Below are 26,980 nucleotides of genomic sequence, written 5' to 3'. Positions count from 1 at the left end.
CACAATTCAGATCAGGCATGACCTTATTGAATGGCTGAGCACAGTTGAGGGACCAAATAGCCTACTCCTACTATGAATTTTCTAACTGTTGTGTTCCCAACCTGAGATGTTTGACTTCAGCAGAGCTAAGAACGCGATAGTAGAAAGTGTTATTTTACCTCCATGCGAGAGTGTACTGGTGTTCACCAGTGAGAGAGGAAGGACATTATATATTCTCCTTTCTGGCAAACTGCCCGGGGCTAGTAAAGCACGGTTGGTTACAGAATAATACATTCTCAACCTTAATTTCACTTTACAACACAAAACGAGGCCATTCAGCCTCTGCTTTCTGTACAGCAATCCAGTCAGCTTCAGTCCACTGATCCATCCTCAGAGCCCTGCAAGTTCAATTCCCTCAGGTCTCCAATTGCCTTTTGAAATTATTAATGAGCTCTACCTTGGAACAGTTAACCTTGTGCCTTGTGTCTCTTACAATGAAAAAGTCAGATACCTAGGACAATGTAATTCTACATCATGTGTCCATACAGAAAACTCAAAATAAGTTTAGCACTGAATTCTTTCAGAATTTTGAACTGGATTCAGAAGTGCTTGAGGCCAAAACATATAACCTTCTGTTACCCAGAAAATGGTCATTGCAAAAACATGAGAGTCATTTTCACATTCAAAGCAAAAGTAGACATCAATTGGATGTAGATTTGCTCGCTGAACTGGAAGGTTCATTTTCAGACGTTTAGTCACCCTACTAGATAACATCTTCAGTGGGCTCCCGGGCGAAGCACTGCTGATAATTCCTACTTTCTATTTGTATGTCTGGGTTTCTTTGGGTTAGTGATATCATTTCCTGTGGTGATGCCATTTCCGGTTCCTTTTACTCAGGGGTGGCAGATGGGGTCTAACTCGATGTGTTTACCCCAACCAGAACTCTATCAACAAACACATCGAGTTAGAACCCATCTACCACCCCTGAGTAAAAGAACAGGAAATGACATCACCACATGAAATGACATCACCACAGGAAATGACATAACCAACCCAAAGAAACCCAAACATATAAATAGCAGGAATTATCAGCAGTGCTTCGCCCAGAGGCCCACCGAAGATGTTACCTAGTAGGGTGACTAAATGTCTGGAAATGAACCTTTAGCTCAGTGAGTAACCGACATCCAGAACTTCAACATGAGCTACAAATCTCCTCAAAACTTGCATAGACATCAACATCATGCTCTGTCCTGTAAATATCGGGCTGTACGCGGAGTTATAATAAAATAAGGAGAAACTGTTTCTAGAATCAGGAGGGTCAGTAACCAAAAGACAGTGTTTCATTCATGGGTTATGACCATTGCCCATCTCCACTTGCTCACAAGAAGGTGGTTGTGAGCTGCTGTCTTGAACTATGGCCATCCTTGGGTGTAAGGACATCCACAATGTTGTTCCAGAATTTTGGCCCAGTGACACTGAAGGAACAGTGATATATCTCCAAGAGACGATGGTGAGGGGCTTGGAAGGGAACTTGCAGGTGATGGTGTTCCCAATTTACTGCCACCCTAGTCCTTCTAGATGGTAAAGATCGCAGGTTTGGAAGGTGCTATTGGAGGGGCCTTAGTGAATTTCTGAAGTGTATCTTGTACGTAGTACACCCTACTGCCACTGTAACTTGGTGATAAAGAGAATGAATCTTGATGTTGGTGGAGGGATGCCAATCAAGTTGGCTGCTTAGTCCTGGATGGTGTCAAGCTTTCTTGAGTGTTGTTGGAGCTACACTCATCCAAGCAAGTGGGGGTATTACATCACACTCTTGACTGCTGCATTGGAGATGGTGGACAGGCTTTGTGAGTCAGGAAGTGAGCTGGCTGCCCCACAGAATTTCTAGCCTCTGCCCTGTTCTTGGTGTATTTATATGGCTGGTGTTGTTTAAGTTGCTGGTCAATGGTAACCCCCAGGATGTTGATGGCCTCAACGTTAATGCTATTGAACATCAAGGAGGGATGTTTAGATTCTCTCTTGTTGGAGATGGCCATTTGTTATTTGTTACTTGTCAGCCCAAGCCAGATCTTGTGCATGGACACAAGCTGCTTCAGTATCTGAGGGGGTACAGATGGTGCTGAACACTGTGCAATTACCAGATGCAAGGAATGTGGAACGTGCTACCAAGGAAAGTGGTTGAAGTCAAAACATTGAATGTTTTCAAAGAGCTAGATATAGTTCTTAGGGCTAACAAGATCAAAGGGTATGCACACTGAGTTGGATAACTAGCCATGATCATATTGAACAATGCGGCAGGTTCAAAGGGCTGAATGGCCTACTCCTACTCCTATTTTACTGGTTCTGTGAGACGCCATTGTCTAAGCGACTGAAGACTTAGCACACTATCCTGGGGAACCCCTGCAGAGGTGTCCTACAGCTGAGACAACTGACCTCCAACAATCACAACCATCTCCCTCCGTGCCAGGTATGACTAACCAGAGGAGAACTTCCTCCAAATCCCCCAACCCTTGCTGGGGGTCACAGATGTCACATTCAGCCACTTTGATGTCAAATAATAATTGGGAAAAGAATCAGAGGGGGAGAGACTTTAGTACACAATGAGTTATGAAGATCTGAGAGTCACTGCCTGAAATGAAGGTGGAAGCAAATTTAATAGTGACCTTCAAAAAGGAATTAAAGAGGGAAGAGCGGGGGAGACAGACTGACAGGACAGCTGTTTACAAGAGCTAGCACAGAAGTAATGGGCTAAATGGTCTCTTTTTGCATTATCTGCTGCAGCCAAATCCACCAGTCAACACATGAAACCCAGTCCCCCCAACACATGGATTTTTTTTTAACCCTCTAGTTCTGTATTGGCATTGTTGCTTTGATGCGGGCAAGTAAATAATTACCAAGAAGCCACGGAGCGCAGGATTCCATGATGCCATCCTTTGCGGACTTCAGGATGGATTCCGGCAGTGGGATGGAGTGCCGCACCATCGCACCATACAGCCCGTACTCGGCCATGACGCTACTGCGGCCCCAGCATTTCTCCCGCTTTCTCCACTTGGCTCTGCGGTTCTGGAACCAGACCTGTAGGAGGGGGTGGGGGAGGGAGAGCAGTGAGAGACGGGGTTAAACAGTAACGTCAGCCAGCCATAAGCGCAAACTACCTGCCTGAGGCTCACAACAATAGTATGCAATTATCCAATGCCCTTAACATAGCAAAACAGTCCTTGTTGACTATTTCTTTACAGGCAACATTTTCATTCAGAACCACTGCAGGAGATATTAGGACAGGATCCAAAAGATGCACCAAAGAGAGGCGACTTAAAAAGTGGAGAAACACTTTGATTCAGGCTGGTATGAGATGAGGTGCAAGGCTATTCACTTCAATAGAAACTACAGTAAGGCAGAAGACTTAAGTGGTGAGAGGTTGGGAGGCAAAGGTTTCCAAAGAGATTTGTTCTTGTTGAAGAATCCCTAAAAGTGTGTGACAATGCTGTGGTATTAAGAGGTTATTTTGTCCTTTGTTTAAGAGAGGTTTTAAGACAGAGGTTATGAGCTGGCTAGTAAAAACCCATAAAGTAAACAGCTTGGGAAGCCTTGGATTTTTTAAAAGTTGAGACAATAGAAGCAGCCTGGCTGGGTGTGGCCAGCTCTGTTAACAGGATTTCCAGTATTTAGGTTTAGCTTTAAGCAGTTGCTGTTAGAGTCTGAACAGGGCAGAAGCTGCTGAAGCTTTGATGAAGTAGAAACTATCTTTTCCCTCTCTCAGTTACTGCTAGAAGCCAGGGTTTCTCTCTGCTGCTCGGGTGTGAGACTTCTGAGACAAATCAATTATTCTGAATTTACCTTTTTGCCAAGGGATGTGTTTATGGGAGTTAATATACTAGAACAGTTGATGAGTAGTAATAATTACTGTATCTATCATTCTGTTAAGTTTTCCAGTAGAGTTAAGTCATTCTAAGTTCTTCCTCCTTTTGTTGCATTTTAATTGTAGTGTTTAAATAAATTATATTTTGCGTAACATCGAGTAGTTTGACCAAGTGAATTGCACCTGGAACACATGTCCTGACATTTACCTTAAGAATAAGAAAAGGTTATGGTCTAGGCTGCCTTCAAAAAAGATTTTGAGGGGGTGTGGTCTGGTCTGGTCTATAACATGTGCACAAGTGCAGCAAGCAATTAGAAAAGCAAACAGTAACTTGATCTTCATCATAAGGGGATTTGAGCACAGGAGTGAAGATATCTTGTTGCATTTGTACATAGCTATGGTGAGACCACACCTGGAGTATAGTGAACAGTTGTTGTCTCCTTACCTAAGGAAGAATACACTTGTCATTGAGGAAGCCCCACAGAGCTTCACCAGATTAATCACCTGAGATGGTGGGATTGACGTGAGCAGAAACTGAGGAAACTGGGCCTGTCATCCCTTGGGCTTTGAGGAATGGTGGGGTGGCTAACCTCATTGAACTTACAGAAAATTCTTATAGGGTGGATGGTGACAAGATGGTTCCCCTGGCTGGTGAGTCGAAAACCAGGGGACGGGATCTCAGACTAAGTGGTAGGCCATTTCAAGCGGAGATCATCAGGACTCTTCTTCACCCAGAGGGTGGTGAATCTTTGGAATTCCCGACCCCAGAGGCCTGTGAAGATTCAATGGTTGAGTAGGTTCAAGACAGAAATGGGTAGTTTTCTAAAAACCAAAGACAACAAAGGATGGGGGTATGGTGCAGGCAAGTAGCGCTGAGGTAAATAATCAACTGTGAATTTACATAGAACAAACCTGACTGTCCAAATGGCCGACCCTGTTCCTTGTTCCTATCTCGTATGTTGCTAGGTACTAGCATTTTTACTGCATCTCAGGTTATAATTTCATATTTAAATTTAACAATTGACATTGTGTTCATTACAATAACATTCAATACATTCCTGTTCCATATAGCAGCTCCTCAACATACCCAACATTAAGCTAAAGATTCCACATTCATTTGCAAGGAATTCATTATTGCAGTGATTTCCTATTTTCCCGGCTCTTGGTTAGCTAATTATTCCTTTGTTAGTAGATTTAAAAACCTTCACTTTCTTTTTCGTGCAGCCTCTCTCCTCCTTCCAATTTCCTTCCCTCTTCCTCCCATATGCAATCTTTTTCATTCTCTCTCTAATTCACCTTTGCTGCTTCCTTCCCATTCCCCACTCATAGAGTCATAGAAATGTACAGCACAGAAACAGACCCTTCAGTCCAACTCATCCATGGCAACCAGATATCCCAATCTAGTCCGATTTGCCAACACCTGGCCCATATCCCTCCAAACCCTTCCTATTCATATACCCATCCAGATGCCTTTTAAATGTTGCAATCATACTTGCCTCCACCACTTCCTCTGCCAGCTCATTCCATACACATACCATCCTCTGCGTGAAAAAGTTGCCCCTTAGGTCTCTTTTGTATCTTTCCCCTCTCACCCTAAACCTATGCCCTTTAGTTCTGGACTCCCAGACCCCAGGGAAAAGACTTTGCCTATTTATCCTATCCATGCCCCTCATAATTTTGTAAACCTCTATGAGGTTGCCCCTCAGCTTCCGACGCTCCAGAGAAAACAATCTTACCTATTCAGCCTCTCTCTATAGTTCAAATCCTCCAACCATGGCAATATCCAAGTAAATCTTTTCGGAATCCATTCAAGTTTCACAACATCTTTCCAATAGGATGGAAATCAGAATTCCAAAACTGTCTTAATGAATGTCCTGTACAGCTACAACATGACCTCCCAACTCCTGTACTCAATACTCTGACCAATAAAGGAAAGCGTACCAAATGCATTCCCCACTATCACATCTACCTGTGACTCTACTTTCAAGGAGCTACAAACCTGCACTCCAAGGTCTCTTTGTTTAGCAACACCTCTAGGACCTTACCATTAAGTGTATAAGTCCTGCTAAGATTTGCTTTCCCAAAATGCAGCAACTCGCATTCATCTGAAATAAACTCCATCTGCCACTTCTCAGCCCATTGGCCCATCTGGTCCAGATCCTGTTGTAATCTGAGGTAACCCTCTTCGCTGTCCATTACACCTCCAATTTTGGTGGCATCTGCAAACTTACTAACTGTACCTCTTATGCTTGCATCCAAATCATTTATGTAAATGACAAAAAGTAGAGGGCCCAGAACCAATCCTTTTGGCACACCGCTGATCACAGGCCTCCAGTCTGAAAAACAATCCTCCACCACCACCCTCTGTCTTCTACCTTGGAGCCAGTTCTGTATCCAAATGGCCAGTTCTCCCTGTATTCCATGAGATCTAACCTTGCTAATCTGTCTCCCATGGGGAACCTTGTCAAACGCCTTACTGAAGTCTATATAGATCACATCTACTGCTCTGCCCTCATAAATATTCTTTGTTACTTCTTCAAAAAACTCAATCAAGTTTGTGAGACATGATTTCCCATGCACAAAGCCATGTTGACTATCCCTAATCAGTCTATTCCAACAATACCATTTTAACTTCCATCTTGATCTCCCCATCAAAATGTGTTGGGGAGACAGCGGTATAATGATGATGTCACTGGACTAGAAGTTCAAGAAAATGTTTGGGGGAAAATGGTTTCAAGACTCAAAATGGCATATGGTGAAATTTGAATTCAGTTAAAATTCTGGAATTAAAAAGCTAGCATAATAGCAACCATGTAATCATTGATGATCATCGCCAAAAATCATACCTAGTTCACAAAATGTTCTGTGGGGAAAGGAAATCTGTCATCCTAACCTTGTTTGGCCTACATGTGACTCCAGACCTACAGCACTGTGGTTGACTCCCTACTGCCCTCTGGAATTAAAAAAGGGTAATAAATACTCACCTCGCCAGTGACCACCCATAACCCATGAATGAATTAAAGAAATATTCAGCAAGTTCATTGTCCAAACATGATTGGATTAATCCCAGGAATGATCTACCCAGTTAGCACAAGGTTGAATCTCAGCTGGCTGGATGAGAAGCCAGGGACAAGGTCACAGGGTCAGGGACTTGTACTTTCAACAGCAAAATGGATAAGAACTACAGCTTTTCTGCCAGATGTATTAGTTTTATTTTCCGAGCACTGCAGCTATAATCTACTGCATATACTCACAGTTCGGAGAAGCGAAATAATATAATCAAATGGGTGCCAAATTGTCCTAACCTATGATAACACCATCCAAACAGTTAATGAATCTTAACAGGATGTTGAGATTGAACTGAATTTGCACTTTGAATTTTGTGCCAATCATAATTCATAACTTTGAGCCAAGTGTTGCTCAAAATGCAAGACATAGCTGAAAGGAGAATTGCCCTATTTATCATCTTCGCCCACTTTGACACTTTATAAAATTAAATAGCACCATATTTATAAAGCATATCATATTTAAACAGGCCCATTGTATTGAAGTAGCCCACTGTATCTAAATAGCATACAATCAATTCAAATAACTTAACTCAAGTTGCTGGTCAATATAGCCTTCTGAGCAAATGAGGATCTAGATTAACAGTAAATGTAATATTTTATGAATAGCAGAATACAAACTTCTGCAAGCACTTCTTGCCATTCTGAGAGTCATTACAGCACAGAAGGAGGTCATTTGGCTCATGCAGAACAATCCAGTCAGCTCCATTTCCCCCTCTCTATTCTTGTAACCCTGTAGTTTATTTCCCTCAAAGACTCAAGTTCCTTTTGAAATCATTGCTCAGCTCCACTGAGAGCGCCTGCATGGATAGCATTTAAAAACAAGACCTCCTTACATTCTTCCTTCTATCTCTTGCAATCTTACACCAGTTTCCCTGCACCATGAGCTGATGGGAACACAGTTTTCCCTTGCCTATCTTACCTAAACCTGTCAGAAGCTTTCATGTCTCCATTCAACCTCTCCTCAAGCTCCTTTGCTTGAAGAGAAATCTCAGTTTTTCCAAACTAATGCTGCAGATAAACTCACCCATCTCTGGGACCATTCTGGTTAAAAAAAAACACTGCATACTATCCAAGATCAACACATACTTTGTGTGGTATGGTAACTCGACAGAAGTGGACACAACATTTTATTTTTGGATTAACCAGAACTGTATAAAGGTTTAGCATAAATTTGCTGCTTTTCTACTCATTTTTAAAGATTAATTCACAGGATTTGGACATCACTGACTAGGCCAGCATTTATTGCCCATCTCTAATTGGCCAGAAGGCGGTTAAGAGTCAACCACATTGCTGTGGGTATGGAGTCACATGTAAGCCAGACCAGTAAGGATGGCAGTTTCCTTACCTAAAGGACATTAGTGCATCAGATGGGGTTTTCTGACAATCAGCAATGGATTCATGGTCATCTTTAAACTCCTAATTCTTCCTTGTTATTGAATTCAACTTCTAACAGCTGCTATGGCAGGATTTGAACCTAACACATTACCTGGGTCTCCGGATTGATAGTCTAGCAACAATATGACCAGTCCATTACCTAGCATCTTTATTTATGAAGCCCAAAAGCCTCTCTACTTTGCTAACTGCTCCCAGGTCCCTCTATCCAGAGACATTCTTGAACTGTGCCATTAAGACTACATTGTCTCTATCACCTTTGCCATTATACATCCCCTTGTTATACATTCTCTGCATTAAGTTCCATTCACTGCTTGTCTGCCCATACTGCTAGCCTTGCTTCATTCTGTTGCAGTCAACTGGTGTCACCCTCACTACATTGATACCATTGGCAAACTTGTTCTCTGCATCCCAATATCCAAGACATTTATGGGTGGCACGGTGGCACAGTGGTTAGCACTGCTGCCTCACAGCGCCAGAGACCCGGGTTCAATTCCAGCCTCAGGCGACTGACTGTGTGGAATTTGCACGTTCTCCCCGTGTCTGCGTGGGTTTCCTCCGGGTGCTCCGGTTTCCTCCCACAATCCAAAGATGTGCAGGTCAGGTGAATTGGCCATGCTAAATTGCCCGTAGTGTTAGGTAAGGGGTAAATGTAGGGGTATGGGTGGGTTGCGCTTCGGCGGGTCGGTGTGGACTTGTTGGGCCGAAGGGCCTGTTTCCACACTGTAATGTAATGTAATCTAATCATGTAGAAACGTCATTTGTCCTAGCATGGACCTAATTATAAAACTTATCATCACACTTTATCCATTTCACCAGTAGAAGCAGAACAGGATTTCCTCACTCACCAGGAACCAATTTATTTTAATACCAATTAAAGCCTTGTGCTGGGTATTATAGGCAGAATTATATTGTACTGTGGCAGCTTTAAAATGGATTTGCATTACAACGTCAGGACATTCCAGTAGACTTTACAACCTATGAAACATTTTTTTAAAAAGAAGGTAGTGTCAGTATTGCTGTGATATAGGGCAAGCACCAGCAATTTCTGCTCACAGTATGGTGCTACATCCAATAAACTCTTGGATTCAGGTGCAGGATTTCAGCCAAGACACCAGTCAAACTTCGCCAGCTCAGCTTCTTGAAAATAGTGCTATAGCACCCAACTGGAAAAGCAGACAGCACCTCAGTTTGACATCTCATCCAGAAGGTGGCACCTTTGATAGTGCAGCACTCCCTCAGTACTGCACATGGGCTGCCATTGGATCTTACTCTCAATGATCTGGCGTGGGAATTAAACCTTCCTGCTCAGAGTTCGCGGCGGTTTTTAACAGAGTATGTTTAATGAAATATAGACATCACACCATTTGCTGCCTGTCCTTAATTGCCCTTGAACTGCATGACTTACTAGGGCCATTTCAGAGGGGATCAAGACTTATTATTCATTGCTGTGGGCCTGGAGTCATGTATAGGCCAGATCGGGTAATTATGGCAGATTTAATTCTCTAAAGGAGATGAGTGAACCAAATGGTTTGTTTTAAAACATCAATAATTGAGACTTGCTTTCAATTCCGACTGACATGGAACTCGATGGGCCAAATGGTCTGTGCCCACACTACAGGGATTCTACGATGGGCTGGGGTAAGGAATTCTAGTAGGCTCCAACTTTAAAAAGAAAACACCATAATTAAGTTTTTAAACAGGCGAAATTAATTTTAATAAAAACTATCCCTCGAGGTAGTTTTAATAGGAGATCAAGATGAAGCTGTCTAATCTGCTGTTGTTAAAGTGCCAGAGATTCTGCTCCTGCCAGAGACACCTCCACCCGTGACATCTTCCTCTGATATTCCGGTTAAATGCCTGCCAATGAAGTGCTGTCTGGTTAAGCTGTTGTTGCTGATGATGCGGGAGAAGGTGGACGGGAGGCGGTTGGTGGGGGGAGGATAAAAAAAATTGTCAAAATCATTCAAGGGTCTTTTGTAATTCATGACGGCTCCTCTCCCCATCAAAGACAGCCGCTGATGAAAAATCGCTTCAGTTGCAAAAGAGGCAGGCAAGTGGCGACCCAGGGGGCAGCCAGGATCTGATTGAAAAATAAGTTAATTTCTGCATCAATCGATGGGACAGCTTAGCGACAGCCGTTCAAATATCACGGGAAATTAAACTAGCCTGACTCGAGGGAGAGGATGCATTGACCCGTCCTAATTACAGCCATGTAGTTATCATTTTCATCTTAACTGATCCCACCTCGCAGCCTCCCGGGGGAGAGCTACATCTTCTGATTTAACTAATTAAAATGGGAAAATTGGGTGTTAATTTTGTGGTGGAAATTTTCAGAATTACCCTGTAATGGAAATGAAATTAAATCGCTGGCAGATTGATGGCATGGGTCAGGACATAATCTTCTCTTCCTGATTGCCTGATTAAGGCTGTTATCATTTTAGAAATCATCTCATGTCCTCAACTCCTTGATATGTTGGATGTGGAATCGTTTGGTATAATTTATTGCATCTCTCTCTCTCTCTCTCTCTCCTTTTCCTCTTGCTTGTATTTTAATCAGATATGCCACTGAGCTTAGGGAAGGGAGATATTGACACCTGTTTATTGAGGGTCATCTGGAGGTTCTTCTTCACGTAGTGGTTCTGAGACCGCTGTGAGAGCATTACCTTCCTCAGGTCAAACACAGCAGGCTGAAGGGATCATTATCACTCAGTATCTCACACTAGCAATATTTTGACTTTTCACTATCAAAGCCTTGTGTGGAGAGGTTGAGTACATTGGACCTGTCCTCGTTACGATGTAGAAAAAAATGAGAAGTGACCTTATTGAAACATGGAAGGTTCCAAGAGGCCTTGATAAGTTAAATACAGTAAGTGCAATGTTTCGCCCTGTGGGAGTGTTGAGGACCAGAGAGGATGATGTCTGAATAAGAGATCACATGTTTAAGATGGAGATGAGGAATTATTTTTATTTTTGGGTCATGAATCAGTGGAATTCTTTCACGCAGAGGGCTGTGGAGGCTGGATTTTTAAGTATTCTTAAGGCTATTATCGACAATTTTTTATTTAGCAAGGGATTCAAGGGTTATGGGGAAAAGGCAGGAAAGTGGAGTTAAGGATTGTCAAATCAGCCATGATCCCAGAATGAATGATCAGACTCAATGGGCTGAATGACCAACTTCTAAACTTACATCTTATGGTCTCATAGAGTCATAGTGATGTACAACATGAAAACAGACCCTTCGGTCCATGCCGACCAGATATCCCAACCCAATCTAGTCCCATTTGCCAGCTCTTGGCCCATATCCCTCTAAATCCCTCCTGTTCACATACCCATCCAGGTGCCTTTTAAATGTTGCAATCGTACCAGCCTCCACCACTTCCTCTTGCAGCTCATTCCATACACGTACCACCCTCTGTGTGGAAAAGTTGCTCCTTAGGTCTCTTTTATATCTTTCTCCTCTCACCCTAAACCTATGCCCTCTAGTTCTGGACTCCCTCACCCCAGGGAAAAGACTTTGTCTATTTACCCTATCCATGCCCCTCATGATTTTGTAAACCTCTATAAGGTCACCCCTCAGCCTTCGATACTCCAGGGTAAACAGCTCCAACCTATTCAACCTCTCCCTATAGCTCAAATCCTCCAAACCTGGCAACATCCTTGTAAATCTTTTCTGAACCCTTTCAAGTTTCACAACATATCTTCGGATAGGAAGGAGACCAGAATTGCACGCAATATTCCAAAAGTGGCCCAATCAATATCCTGTACAGTCACAATATGACTTCCAAACTCTTACATTCAATGCTCTGACCAATAAAGAAAAGCATACCAAACGCCTTCTTCACTATCCTACCTACTCACGACTCCACTTTCAAAGAGCTATGAACCTGCACTCCAAGGTCTCTTTGTTCAGCAACACTCCCCAGGACCTTACTATTAAGTGTATTAGTCCTGCTAAGATTTGCTTTTCCAAATAATAGTACCTCACATTTATCTTAAACATAACTAAACATTTTTTCCCAACACCAAATCACTCATGATATATTTTTCATCTATTATCCAACCCCATGAATTTGTCTGTGTTTTCCACTCCTCAGCCCATTGGCCCATCTGATCAAGATCTCGTTGTACTCTGAGATAACCTTCTTCACTGTCCACTACACCTCCAATTTTGGTGTCATTTGCAAACTATGCCTCCCATGTTCACATCCAAATCATTTATGTAAATGTTGAAAAGCAATGGACCCAGCACTGATCCTTATGGCACTCCACTGGTCACAGGCCTCCATCTGTCTGAAAAACAACCCTCCACCATCACTCTCTGTCTCCTACCTTTGAGCTGGTTCTGTATCCAGACGGTTAGTTCTCCCTGTATTCTATGCGATCTAACCCTGCCAATTAATCTTCCATGTGGAACTTCGTTGAACACCTTACTGGAGTCCATATAGATCATGTCCACCTCTCAGCCCTCATCAATCCTCTTCATTACTTCTTCCAAAAATGTGTGGGTAATGGTTATCCATTTTGGTAGGCAGAACAGAGGTGAACAGCATTTCTTAAATGTTGAGAGATTGGAAAGCCTTGATGTGCAAAGGAACCTAGGTATCCGTGTTCATTAGTCACGGCCTGCTACCATGGTGACGCAGCAAGCAATTCGGAAGGAAAGTCCTATGAAAGTATTGATTTGAGTACATGAGCAGAGCCTTGCTTCAATTGCACAGACTACTAGCTAACCTATACCTGTGGTAATGTATGCAGTCCTGGCCTGTTACCTCAGTGTGGAGAGAGTGCAGCGGATGTTCACCAGATGTTTATGCAAATATGAACTCAGAAACCATTGCCTAAGGCAGTAAAAAGGTCTCTCCATGTATTAGCATTGTCATTTCCCCTGTACAAAAGAAACTTGAAACAACTTTGACAATAAATTCTCTGGGCACTGTGTGCTCTCTGTGGCTACTGATCAAAGTAATTCCACAAAAGGACTCTTACATATCATGGACTTTCAAATCAGCAATGGTTACCTTTCAACTGGGTCTCAGAACTGAAAGAACAACATGGAAACATGTCTTTTAGAAAACCAATTCATAATCTCTTCCTAAAGATGGCAGGCCCAGAAGACAGTGTGCTTCTGTCCAATGTAATAATTGATGTGCAAGTCAGGTGAATTGGCCATGCTAGATTGCCCGTAGTGTTGGGTGCATTAGTCAGGGGTAAGTATAGGGTAGGGGAATGTGTCTGAGTGGGCTACTCTTCGGAAGGTGGGTGTGGACTTGTTGGGTCAAAGGGCCTGTTTCCATACTGTAGGAAATCTGATTCTGGCCTCCAATGTTACTTCGATGTTACTTCTCCCATTGATAGTCCTTTAAGGTGCTCCAATGGCAGTATGTTGTCCACTGGTCACAGAGTGTAGGTCCTTCAAACAGATTGCATTGATCTTCAGAACGGAGTGTATTGGCCCTCCAAATCGAGTGTGACTAATCAGGATTGCAATACAGAATGAGCCATCTCATGCAAAAGCTCTCTGAATAAGTACCATGACTTTGTGCTATCCTTCCAGCTTTTCCCTGTACATTATTTGTATTTAAATAGTCATCAAATTACCCTCTTGAATGCCTCAATTAAACTTGCCTCCACCACACTTCCAGGCAGTGCATTCTAGAGCTGATCCACTTAATGTGTGCAAATGTTTCTTCTCACATCATATTGACTTATTTTAAAAATCATTTTAAACCTGTGCCTTTTTACTCTTCATCTGTTTATGATTGGGAATGGTTTCTCACTGTCTCCTCTCACAACGTCTCACGATTTTGAAAATTTTAATTCAATCACCTTTTAACCTCCTTCTCTCCGAGGTGAACAGTCCTAACTTCTCTGACCTATCCTCAGAAATAAAGTGTCTCATTCCGGGAATCATTCTCATAAACTTCTTCTGCACTGACCGAAATGGATTCACATCCTTCCAGAGGTTTGACATCCAGAACTGTACACAGTGTTCCATCTAAGATCTAACTATTGTCTTGCATCGGTTCAGCTTAGCCTCCTTTATCTTGTATTCGAAGTCCCCATTAATGGAAAGAGAAATAGCTTCATCCTCTGTTTGAATGTAAGTAGGAATGCCCTTCTTTAACGATTAATGAAGTGATGGGCTGCACACACTGAATCAGTCTCATTCCTTGCTCAGCAATGGACTGAGAACAAAGCCAGGAACAGACTATCTAATCAATCACTGTGATGGGTGTGTAAGTGAAAAACTGAGAGACAGGGAGAAGTCAAGTGGAATGGACACAATAGTTCAGAGTTGGAAGTCTAATACCTAGAAATATAAGCATGGCCAAACATAAGTTTGATTCTCTATATACTTTAAACTGAGCCACACACTGTAGGTCTAAGCAAGTGCGGAAATTTATACAGTGCATCAAACTAAACAATTACAAAAACAGAAGTTGCTGGAAAAGCTCAGCGTGTACAGCAGCATGTGTGGAGGGAAATCAGAGTTAACCTTTCGGGTCAAGTGATCCTTCCTCAAACTAAACAATTACTAATACATCCTCATGCCTGACCACTGGGAGCACAGATAATTTAGATCAAAAAATTACTTTATTTTATAAAGTGGAGAGGAAAGGCCTCTCTGATTCCTACATTGGAAGTTATTCATCTCACTGGTGTGATTGTGGAGAAGCAGAGTGAGAAGCTCAAGAGGCCTAAGACACTGACTCATCTGGAATTGCTGTCCATAAGACCATAGACCACAAGAAATAGGAATGGGGTAGGCTGTTCGGCCCCTCGAGCCTGCTGTACTGATCAATAGGATCATGGCTGATCCAACACTCCTCACATCCACTTTGCAAGAATCTATCTATCTAGTTCAACATCTACAAATTGACAATGAATAAGTTTACTTTCTGGCTTTGGAGTTCGGAATATAACTTTTCATTTTTCTCACCAAAATTGGTCCAAGTGTTTTACTCTCTCCCAGCCCCTCAGAAAATTAAAGAGGATGAAATTTAGGTTTCATATGAAACTTGTAACTGTGTATTATGACATCCAGGAAGGACTGACTAGATGGACCAGTTGAACACATCTTGTATTTGTGGGTTTTTTAATGTGTGGCGGGAATTGGAGAATGCAGTGTGATACATTCTTAGTGAAAATGCACATCAATATTCAAAAGCCATCATTTGATTTTAGTACCTGAGATTTATGTGGATTAAAAATGGACACCATTGACCTAAAATGGCTGTAGTGATCACTTGACAAGCCCTAGCAACCAACATGGAAAACATATAATCAGAAACAAAAACAGAAGTTGTTGGAAAAGCTCAGCATGTCATGCAGCATCCATGAAGATAAATAAGAGTTAACGTTTCAGGTCCAGCGACCCTTCCTCAGAAACTTCCTCAGAAGTTGCTCAGACCTGCTGAGCTTTTCCAGCAACTTCTGTTTTTGTTTCTGTTTTACAACATCCTTGGTTGTTATTAAATATACAGCCAGGTTGCCTCAGAATTATCGTTTTATTCAAGAAGCCTTGAAACTCAGTTTCAAGAAAAGTATTTCTCTTCTTTTGCCCACAATTGTATGATATCTTGACATATTGGAGATGAAAATATATCAGTAGAGTGTTCAGTTAGAAAAAGACAACGGAGCCAGATTTGGAATATAAAAATGAGCCATATTTCAGCAGCTTGCTTTGAGCACACAAAGAAGCAAAAAGGCAATATGGACTGAAAACAGAAAAAGCATGGAAAGCACCTCTCTCCCTCTCTATCACTCTCTCTCTCATTTAAATTGAAGCAGAAATTGAAAGAATTTCATCTTCGACTCATCAGGATGTTTCACAAGAAGATAAATTCAATATTTATACTGCATAAAATGAGATTGCAGAACGATTGGCAAATGGACACTGGTTGATAGAAGGATTGTCATGGAGAATGCATCTAATAACACTGACAGATAACGGCCAAGCTTTGTTTATTTTTCAACTCAACAAAATAGGTGACAGCCATTCACTGTTCTATTTCTTAGGGCAATCCCTTGACCAATCAAAGTCAACTTGCATGGTTTAAAATTTAATGATGTGATTGATGTAGCTGGGGACTAAGTGAGAGTGCACTGAGAGAGCTAGTGTACGGCCCAGCAGTGCAGCTTGATCCAATCCATCAGCTGGGTACCTGGTCCTATTCGCAAAGTGTCGCTGCTGAAGCTATTCAATACTAGCTGCCACAATGCAGCCCATAATGCTAGTCTGTCCTTCCTGAGATTCTTACACTGCTATTGGAGAGTGAGGTGCCATGATGGTCATGAGGGATTGGCAAATGTCAGATGCCAATGTCTGTCAGCAAGGATGTATGCAATGGGTACCTGAGGATCATGTCCTGAGATGCTGTTCGATCATACACAACATGGAGGTCACTGGGAGCAAGCAGTGAGCTGAACCTAACAGGTTCTGGATTAGTGGTGCTGGAAGAGCACAGCAATTCAGGCAGCATCCGAGGACAGGCAAAATCGACGTTTCGGGCAAAAGCCCTTCATCAGGAACCTACCAGGTGCCTGCTCTCGTTAGCACAGTGTGTTTTCCTGAGATCTGACTTTTTGGTGTGTTTAGTAGGTCAGACCACAGAATATTAATTAGGCCATAAATAAGGCAGGCAATCATCCCCAGACAGAGAAACATATAAAAAGTGTAAAAGGTGGAGCCAACATTGAGATAGACTTCACTAGATTTCACATTTGATTCTGCCATGTCACTTGGACCCCTATGAGGTTCCACCCGATGTGTTAATGGTTCAATTCAGCTCTTGCCTCCAACATTGGATGCAACTTTAGTGAAGGAGGGGTATGCTTCCATTTCAAATAGATTGGAAATGCTGTCCACATCAACTTCCTCAATCCAGGTTCTGCTAACTCAGTCCGTCTCTGCACACCTGGAGTGGAGTGTACCAAGTAATGGAATGGATAAATCCCTTCTTAAAACATAAACTAAAGGAATGAGTAACCAATTATAACATGCAGGCTGGGCTAAAGTTAGCAATTGGGGAGCAACAGCTGTATTGGAGCATCCAACCTCTCAAAGTGGCGACTTAGGGAACTGTCTTGCCCCTTCCACTTTCTATAGTTTTGATGAACTGCTATTCATTTTTATGAATCTTCTATACAAAAAATCTTTGATCGTTGTAGGGACTCATTTCTTGATAGCAAGAGAAGGATCTGTATATATATGGCACCTTTCACGATAAAGGTAAGAGGTGAGTTAACATAGTCTTATACTGCTCTCCCATTACAACTGGTAGGCAGCTTATCCTGAGGTCCACCATGCCTTAGGCCAGACTGAGAAGACAGGACTTTCATGGTAACTCCAGCTGGTATAGGAATTGAACTTGCACTGTTGGTATCACGCTGCACTGCAAGCCACCTGCCAAGCCAATGGGGCTAAGCCAACCTTTCAGGATTTCCAAAGCCTTTTATAGCCAGGAAAAATATTTTTTGAAGGGTACAATGCAATATTTTGTGAGAAAGGCAGCAACCAATTTGCACACAGCAAGCTCATTCAAACCACTCTGAAATAACCTCTCAATCAGCTGTTTCAGATGTTGTTCAAAACACCAGGGAAACGTACCCTGAGATTCTTTGAAATTGAGTAATGAAGGGATATGGGCCAAATGATGGCAAATGGGATTAGGTTAATTCAGGATATCTGGTTGGCATGGATGAATTGGTCCAAGCGGTCAGTTTGCATGCTATACAACTCTATCACTCCATGACTCACTTGAAGGGACAAACAGGACCTCGGTTTAATGTTTCTACTCAACTCTCTGAAGTGGAACTTAATCTCACAACCTTGTGACTCATGAGTGAGAGCACTACTTACTCGGAGATAGTGGTGGTGTATTGGTAATGTTTAGATCAGAGTGGTGCTGCAAAAGCACAGCAGGTCAGGCAGCATCCGAGGAGCAGGAAAATCGATGTTTTGGGCAAAAGCCTTTCATCAGGAATAGAGGCAGGGAGCATCCAGGGTGGAAATATAAATGGGCATGGGGGGTGGGGAATGGGCCTGGGGAGAAGGTAGCAAAGAGTACAGTGGGTGAATGGGGGTGGGGATGGAGGTGATAGGTCAGGGAGAGGGTGGGGGAAGGTAGCAAAGAGTACAATGGGTGAATGGGGGATTGGGATGGAGGTGATAGGTCAGAGGGGAGGATGGGGGAAGGTAGCAAAGAATACAATGGGTGAATGGGGGTGGGAATGGAGGTGATAGGTCAGAGGGGAGGGTGGGGGAAGGTAGCAAAGAGTACAATGGGTGAATGGGGGTGGGGATGGAGGTGATAGGTCAGAGGGGAGAGTGGAGTGGATAGGTGGGAAGGGAGATTGGCAGGTAGGACAGGTCATGGGGACGGTGCTGAGCTGGAAGTTTGGAACTGGGGTAAGCTCTCTCTGGCAAAGTCCCTTAGGATTTGATACATTTCAATCAAGTCACTTCACATTCTTTAAATTCCAATGAATACAAGACTAACCTAGATTGCCTCATAAGACAATTCCCAACAATCATTCAGATATGACTCCAGCTCTGAACTGTGTACTGCCTCCAATGCATTTTCATCCTTCATTAAATAGGGACCTTAATATTGTACATGCGGTCTCACCCGTGCCCTGTCTAACTGAGACACAACCTCCCTACTTCTGTATTCAGTTCTCCTCATGATAACTGATAACGTTCTATTAGCTTTCCTAATTACTTGCTATACCTGAAAACTAACCTTTCAGGATTTCATGCATGAGGACACCCGGAGTCCTGCGGGTCTCAGAGGAAAATCAATTATACTATCCAAGCCCAAGGACGCGAGATAGACAAACTCCAGAGACATATCTATTCTCTTGCCCGTGCCACCCCTCTTCCTGTTAACCTGCTTTGCAAAGGTGATGTATTAACAAGATTCAAAAGAAATCTGTACCAGATTAAACATAAAGGCAATGTGAACTGCCATTATGTCTTGGATGGGAAAATAAGGTGATCAGCAAATGCCTCAAAGTCTAAGTACAAAATTACACATCTGTCTGCTAATCACAGACTGCCAGGTGACATAGGTGTAAGGGGAGCATTAAAGTTGAGAGAAATCATGATCATTTATTAGCAGTAGATTCAGGAAGTGCACTTACAATTAACCAGTTATATCCGATAAACTTTACCAACCCGAAACTTCAGCTCAATGGAGAATGGAGCAGGATTGCTACGATTGACTTCTGCCATGGCTGGGGTCAAAGGTGGGAATTATAACTCCAAGCATTAGCCAGTGAGTCTTCCTGGAATATGTGTAGGCATCAATGTTGGGTGAAGCACTGAATCAACTTCATTGTGTCCTTTGGTTGAATGGTCTGCAACAGTGTCTGTAAAGGTATATTCTGTGGCGAAGGCTTTTTACTGCAATAGTGGTATCATGACTGAAAATGGAAATTCAGCATGACCAGCTATCTCCATCAGGGAATTACCTCATCACATTTAAATGATGGTGAGGGTGTTACTCACTCACATTAAAACCCGATTGCATTAATGGCCTGAAATGCCAATTTAGCTTGGTGATAGCAGTATTCCTGTAATCAAAAAAGTTTAAGGTTCAAGCTGCAATAAAGCCATTCAATCTTTAAGACTCGTTGCATATCATTGGTTTTAGTACTCTTAAGTTGTCCCAAAACGTTGTACAGCCAATTAGGCTCTTTTTGAAATGCAGGGCTGGACTGTCCCAGTTCAGAAAATAATCTTGGTGGAGGGGTTCATTGTGTCTGATTGTCTGCCCCTACCCCATGATTATGTCCGTGCTCAAGTCTCCATTGAAAGGGAGCATGGAGTATCCACCTGCACAGTGGAGGTCTTTATGACCAGCCGGCACCATGGGCTTGGCGGCACCATGGGCTTGGCGGCACCATGGGCTTGGCGGCACCATGGGCTTGGCGGCACCATGGCCTGCAATAACGATGTTTTGATTTAATTTTGATAAGTTTCCTTTGTAGTTTTGTTCTTTTGATTGTTTGGTTTGTTTTGTTACAGGTGGCTTCCTATGTTTTAGATTAAGGTAATCAAGAGGTGGACTACCTCTTGGTTGTGACTCCCTCTCCAGCCTTCATTTCACCACCACATGGTGCCTGCTGGCTTCACCTTACAGAACAATTAGTCAGCCACCTTCACATTCACCATCCTATGGGAGGGTGTGGGTGGGAAACCCCAGGTATGCGGGTGGCTCAGACGGAGTGCCTGACAGAGTGAAGGTTGACCAGCAGAGCCAGCCTGAAGACACTGTGATCCAGGGCTGAATGAGGAAGGGAGTGCAGCACAAGGTGGAAGCACTAGGCGGATGCTGGGATCTGCAGCTGATCCTCTCAGACCCAATGGATCCATCTGCATGTGGATCAGATGCATTTGCAGGCGGGTGCCCTCAGCATTGCCAGTTTGGTCCTTCAAAGTGAATACCACACATGGGTCTCGTGAGGTTCCAAGTACCTTCTGCACCCTCAGGTCCTCTGAGGTGCTGCTGACAAAGATGGAATTCCGTAAACCTCTGACAAGATTCCAATTCCTTCCGAAATCTGATGTGTATCTACCCAGTTAGCTCCTCCATTTGCTCCCTGCTTGTTCCACGCAATGATTTTAACAAGCTCTGCCTCTATACAGAATACAACTGCATCAGAGGTCACAACACTGCTGCAGCTTACAGGCTACATGTGCATTTCTCCAAATATGCTGCAGATGGATTAATAGCCAATATTCCACTGAAGCCCCCCACCAGGAAATGTACAAGGTGACAGGAACACATTTGGTGAGGAGTGGGGGGATGTTCTGATAAGTGTGCTCTAAATTTTCCAATGCCCTCTACATCCATATTCTTCAGTCATCGTCTCCCCAAACCCTGCCTCCAGAGGTTGTCTCCACTCAGCCCAGTCACTGTCAGAGAATACGAAATAAAAGCCAAGCTCCCACGGACAGCAATGCGATTATGAAAGGACCAACCTGTTTGCGCACTGATGTTCATTGAGGGCATAAGTAAATTTCCGATGCTTCTCTTCGAAATACTGCCTTGGAATCTTCCATATTTGTGTAAAGGGACTTTAAAATCTCATCTAAGAAGTGGCAACTCTGACAGTGCTGTCTTCCCCCAGTACTGCGCTGGAGCATCAGCACAAGCCATTTTTGGGGATTTCACCCTGAAAAATGTTGACCCAATGCCAAGAGTTCTACCGACTGAACCACAGCAACCTTTCAGTATTGGACAGAGGCAGAACTGCCCTGCTCAATTTCAGATCAGGGGTTCAGCTAAAGTCTTGTTTCCTTGTTCAGGAAGATACAGCGGTCACATTTTCAGAGGCGAGAATTCTGCTGGTACCCTGGTCACAACCAAACCAACAACAAAGTAAAGGTCGTTTGTCTCACACCCCTCTATGGGATCGGCCTGACTTAAACTGATTCTGCTTTAAGGTGACTTTATTATCTATGAAGCTACTTGGAGCATTCTGGGAATATCCATTGCACTATATAAGTGCAAGTTCTCCCTTGCTTCCTTTAGTCTCTGGGTATCCTGTATTCTAGAATAAGTTTTTATTCACTCTTGGAATGAGGGTGTCACTAGCTGGGCTAACATTTAGGCACGTCCCTAGTTGCCCTTGAGAAGGCAGTGGTGAGCTGTCTATATGCTGTAGATAGAATCAGAATGCTATTAGGGAGAGAATTCCAGGATTTTGACCCAGTGACACTGAGGGAATGGTGATATATTTCCAAGTCAAGATGGTGTGAAATTTGAAGGGTAACTTGCAAGTCATGGTTGTCCCATGTATCTGCTGCTTTTCTCCTTCTAGATGGAAGTGGTCATGGGTTTGGAAGGTGTTGTCTCAGGATCTTTGGTGAATTTCTGCAGTGCATCTTGTAGATAGTACACACTGCTGCTGCTGAGCGTCAGTGGTAGAGGGAGTGGTTGCTTGTGGATGTGGAACGAATCAAACAGAGTTGCTTTGTCCCGGATGGTGTAAAGCTTCTTGAGTGTTGTTAGGTCATAAGACCATTAAGTCATAAGACATAGGAGCAGAAGTTAGGCCGTTCAGCCCATCGAGTCTGCTCCTCCATCCAATCATGGCTGATATGTTTCTCATCCCCATTCTCCTGTCTTCTCCCCATAACCCTTATTCCCATTAACAATCAAGAACCTATCTATCTTAATCTTAAATACACTCAAAGACCTGGCCTCCACAGCCTTCTGTGGCAGTGAATTCCATAGGTTGATCACTCTCTGGCTGAAGAATCTTCTCCTTATCTCTGTTCTAAGGTGTTCCCTTTACTCTAAGGCTGTGCCTTCAGGGCCTAGTCTCTCCTACCAATGGAAACATCTTCCCACCATCTACTCAGTCCAGGCCATACAGTGTTCTGTAAGTTTCAATTAGATCGCCCTTCATCCTTCTAAACTCCATTGAGTATGAACCCATAGTCCTCAAACATCCCTCATATGTTAAGCTTTTCATTCTTGGGACCATTCTCATGAACCTCCTCTGAACACGTTCCAGGACCAGTACATCCTTCCTGAGATATCGGGCCCAAAACTGCACACAATACTCTAAATGTGGAATGACGAGAGCAGATTAGAGCCCCAGGAGTACATCCCTGCTTTAATATTCAAGTCCTCTCAAAATAAATGCCATCATTACATTTGCCTTCCTAACTACTTTCTCAACCTGCAAGTTTACCTTGAGAGAATCCTGGACTATAACTCCCTAGTCTCTTTGCACTTCAGAATTCTGAATTTTCTCCCCATTTAGACAATAGTCCATGCCTCTATTCTTCCAACCAAATTGCATGACCTCACACTTTCCCACGTTGTACTCCATCTGCCACTTCTTTGTCCACTCTCCTAATCTATCCAAATCCTTCTGCAGCCTCCCTGCCTCCTCAATGCTACCTGTCCCTCTGCCTATCTTTGTATTGACTGCAAACTTAGCCAGAATGCCTCAGTTCCTTCCTCCAGATCGTTAATGTATAAAGTAAAAAGTTGTGGTCCCGACACTGATCCTTGCAGAACACCACTTGTCACCAGCTGCCATCCTGAGAAGGTCCCTTTTATCCCCCACTGTCTGCTTTCTGCCAGTCAGCCAAGCTTCTATCCATGCTAGCACCTTGCCTCTAACACCATGGTGGGAGTTGGACTTGAAGTGCAACCCAGAATCTACCCTAAAGAAAATAAAAAAAACAAAGTTTCTTAGCAATGCCAAATAAATCTCAAAGCAAGTATGTACATTTATTCACTTTCTCTTCTACTCACCAAGTGTCAGTGCTATAATTTTGTCTGCACATTATCTGCCAGTGCCAATGAAGTCTGGTTTGCAGTTTGAGACTGCTAGGTATATACAGACCATTCAAATAGCTGTCTATGAGAAGGGTGTGAGACTTGGATTTGAATATCTTTATTTGGAAGAACACTGTCTCAGAGATATGTGCAGTCAAAGTAAGCTTTCACTTTAAATGCAAGGTGGGTACTTTTTTCTGTTAGGAAAAAAGGAGGACTGCAGATGCTGGAAATCAGAGTCTAGATTAGATGAAGGGCTTTTGCTGAAACGTCGATTTTCCTGCTCCTTGGATGCTGCCTGACCTGCTGTGCTTTTCCAGCACCACTCTAATCTAGACTCGTTTCTGTTTACAGTTCCAAAAATTTGTGTCTGTTGTTCAGATTTCCATCTCAATATCATTTTGCATTGTACTTATCTCCATTTTAACTCCACTGTTTTGTAAAGCAAACACCTGACGGATTTGCGATAGACTTGATGTTTTTTTTTTATCACATCTAAATCCTGAAATCATTTGTTGAATTCCTCGGTTAACTTCTTCAAGTGTGCACAGCTTTCTGGGTGGAACTATTTTTCTTTGTTTTTGATTTTTTTTTTCCCTAACGTTTTCTCCAGATTCAGAAAGAGTTGTAACATTATAAAATCATAGAATCGTAGAATCCTTACAGTGTGGAATCAGGCCATTCAGCCCATTGAGTTCACACCACCCTCTGAAGAGCATCCCACCCAGTCATGCACCTGTCCATCCACCCACTCCCACCCTATCCCTCTAACCCTGCATTCCTTGTGCTAATCCAATGAGCCTACACATCCCTGGACACTATGGGCAATTTAGTATGACCAATCTGCCTAACCTGCACATCTCTCACTATATTTCTATTAAATTATATTATAATACTTTTTACATTTTTTAATTGGGAGAACTACAGACCCAGTTTCAATTTGAGTGCCTACCCAGCACTGATCATATGAACTAAATCTCTGTCCTTTCCCTGCAGTTCACAGTTCAGCTCGTTCGGTTTTGACATTATATCTGTAAAGCACCTAAAGTCAGGCAACCACACATCACCTAACAGCATTTCACTTCTTAATCTAAGAAAAGTGACAATTTCGGTATCAGATCTAAAAATCTATGCAGGACCTTCTTTCAACTTAACGACTCACTTCAGCATGGAGGATTAGTTCAGCATAGGCAATGTCAAGATAATCCAGTCCGGATCAACAGTACTTGAAGGGCTCTTGTAAGTATCCAGTGAACAATAACTTGTATGACATGAGAAAATTCCATAACTTTTCTTGCTGGTGGAATATAAAGTGGTAACTAACAAAACGGGAAATCAGGCTCACTTCTGCAAAATGCAACAAAACCGGCGTTTGCACCAAGCATGGCTGATGTGCCATCAGTTGTGATGAAAGTCACTTTCTTAAATGGAATGTTTATCTCAAGCATAAACCTTTTGAATTTGCTGTAGATATCCTCAACTCTTGTTCTCTCTTTAAGGGAGAAAAGGGTGAGAAGATCCTGTTTAGTTGTATGTCTTTGAAAACCATGTGCACAAAAACAATTAGCTGGGCTGTGTTGGTCATGATGATGGATTCGTTGAGCTCCAGTAAGAAGCATTCACAATCCTTCAGGACCTGCTGTAGTTGCTGAAGGATTCTACTCAGTTTTGCTTCTCTGGAAGTACCAAGTACTGGATTGCTGTTGTTATTTCTTTTTTGTTTTTAAAGTCTTTAGAATAAAGGGTTAGCAGCCATAGGTATTGCTTCTTCAATTATTTGGTCATCTGTGAATGACTTGTGTTTTGTTAGAAGATGGCAAGTGTGAAATGATGTTTAAGTGCAGTCCTTACCTTTCACTGTTCATTTTCAAAACAAAAATCTGTTTTCAAATCAGCCTGCAGCTCATCAACATTTTGTCTGAAGCATGCTGTTCAAGGGAAAACTGTTCTCAGAGTTACTGAGCATTGTTGTGTGGCGTTGTAATAATTCCTCTTTTTACTTTGGTGACATACAAGGCAAATGCTCTTATCATTTGCAGTTGTAAACAAGAATGCATTTAGCCATTTTATATTAAACTTTCTTCTTAGATGGACCAGGTTCTCTTATAGTTTTTGCTTTATTTGGAAGTGCATGATATCACTCTGAATCTATGCCTCTAGAACATCCTCTGCTTTCAAGTGTGCAGGCATAGAAGGTCACTTCTGAGGTCATGATTTGTCTCTGAGGAGCCCAGTCAACTTGCGTTGCTCAGATATCAGCTGTGAGACAGGGCAGCATTCACATTTTATTCATCCTGCACTGACTTATTATGTAAGCAGCCCAAACAAAGGAAAAATTACTGCATGTCCACAGAGATTAGGTAGAAGAATGGGACTGCCCTGCAGAGAGCCTGTATGGACACAATGGGTAAATAATCTATGTTTCTGGTATAGTGATATATATGGGCTTTACACATCAGTCCCTAGGTTATTGCTTATTCACTTGTTTGCATTGCCACCATACAACTTATTTTAGGTGACCGTGACAGTCCATCTGGACCAAACTGAAACATGGTGCCAAAGCCTGTAAGAGAATGCATGGAAATAGGGGTATGATGACAAGCGTGCGCATGGCGAGTGAACGAAGACGGACAATGAGATCAATTGTCAGTCTCTGTGATCAACCACAGAATTGCAATCCACATGTTGGAGATCACAGATGTAAACCATCTGAACCCCTCAATTTGGTTCCAGTCTATAACTCATTCCCAAGTATCCATTATTCTATGTATAAGCCATCTGAGCCCCTCAAGTAGATTCCAGTCTGGAACTTATTTCTGGGTATCCACTGTTCTCTATCTAAATCATCTGAATTTCTCAATTAGATTTCAATCTGTAAAAAGCTCCCAGTGTCCATTATTCTCTATATAATCTATCTGAATTTCTCAATTAGATTCCAGTTCATAACTTTTCTGGGAATCCATTATTCTCTATATAAACCATCTGAATCCCTGAATTAGATTTCAGTCTATAAAAAGCTCCTGGTATCTATTATTCTCTCTATAAATTATCTGAATCCCTTGATTAGATTCCAGCCTGTAACTCATTTCTGGATATACATTATTCTATATATTAACCACCTGAAACTTGTATTCCCTTATATTCCCTCTGTCAACAATGTATGATACCAATAATAGATTGCGTTTGGTCATTAGATGAAATGTAATGCTTTGTCTCTTTAATTAAATATTAAATTTATTTACCAGATTTAATTTGGAATTTGTTAAGTGACAAAAATTGCTTATCTCTGTCAAGTGTGTATCTATTTAGCTGTAATGTATCTATCCCTATATTGATCCCTAGTCTATCCATTATCAGTAATGCCATCTGTG

At 42.4% G+C, this 26,980-nt stretch overlaps 1 protein-coding gene across 2 annotated transcripts in view; it reads right to left on the bottom strand.

The window, feature by feature from the left end:
• vsx2 (visual system homeobox 2) overlaps window positions 1–26,980 on the bottom strand; it is a 77,259-nt gene that overhangs the window by 11,305 nt on the left and 38,974 nt on the right. For both annotated transcript variants that reach the window (XM_043697089.2, XM_043697088.2), the window contains exon 4: window positions 2,877–3,057. In XM_043697089.2, coding sequence (XP_043553024.2) covers window positions 2,877–3,057 — 181 coding nt within the window. The remainder of the gene's footprint in view (window positions 1–2,876; window positions 3,058–26,980) is intronic.

Source organism: Chiloscyllium plagiosum, unplaced genomic scaffold (genome assembly GCF_037043375.1).
Source record: "Chiloscyllium plagiosum isolate Xiang-an unplaced genomic scaffold, Cpla_swu_hap1 HiC_scaffold_8, whole genome shotgun sequence".
Classification (NCBI taxonomy): domain Eukaryota; kingdom Metazoa; phylum Chordata; class Chondrichthyes; order Orectolobiformes; family Hemiscylliidae; genus Chiloscyllium; species Chiloscyllium plagiosum.
Note: the sequence above shows the minus strand (reverse complement) of the source record. Positions and strands in the feature narration are given on the sequence as shown.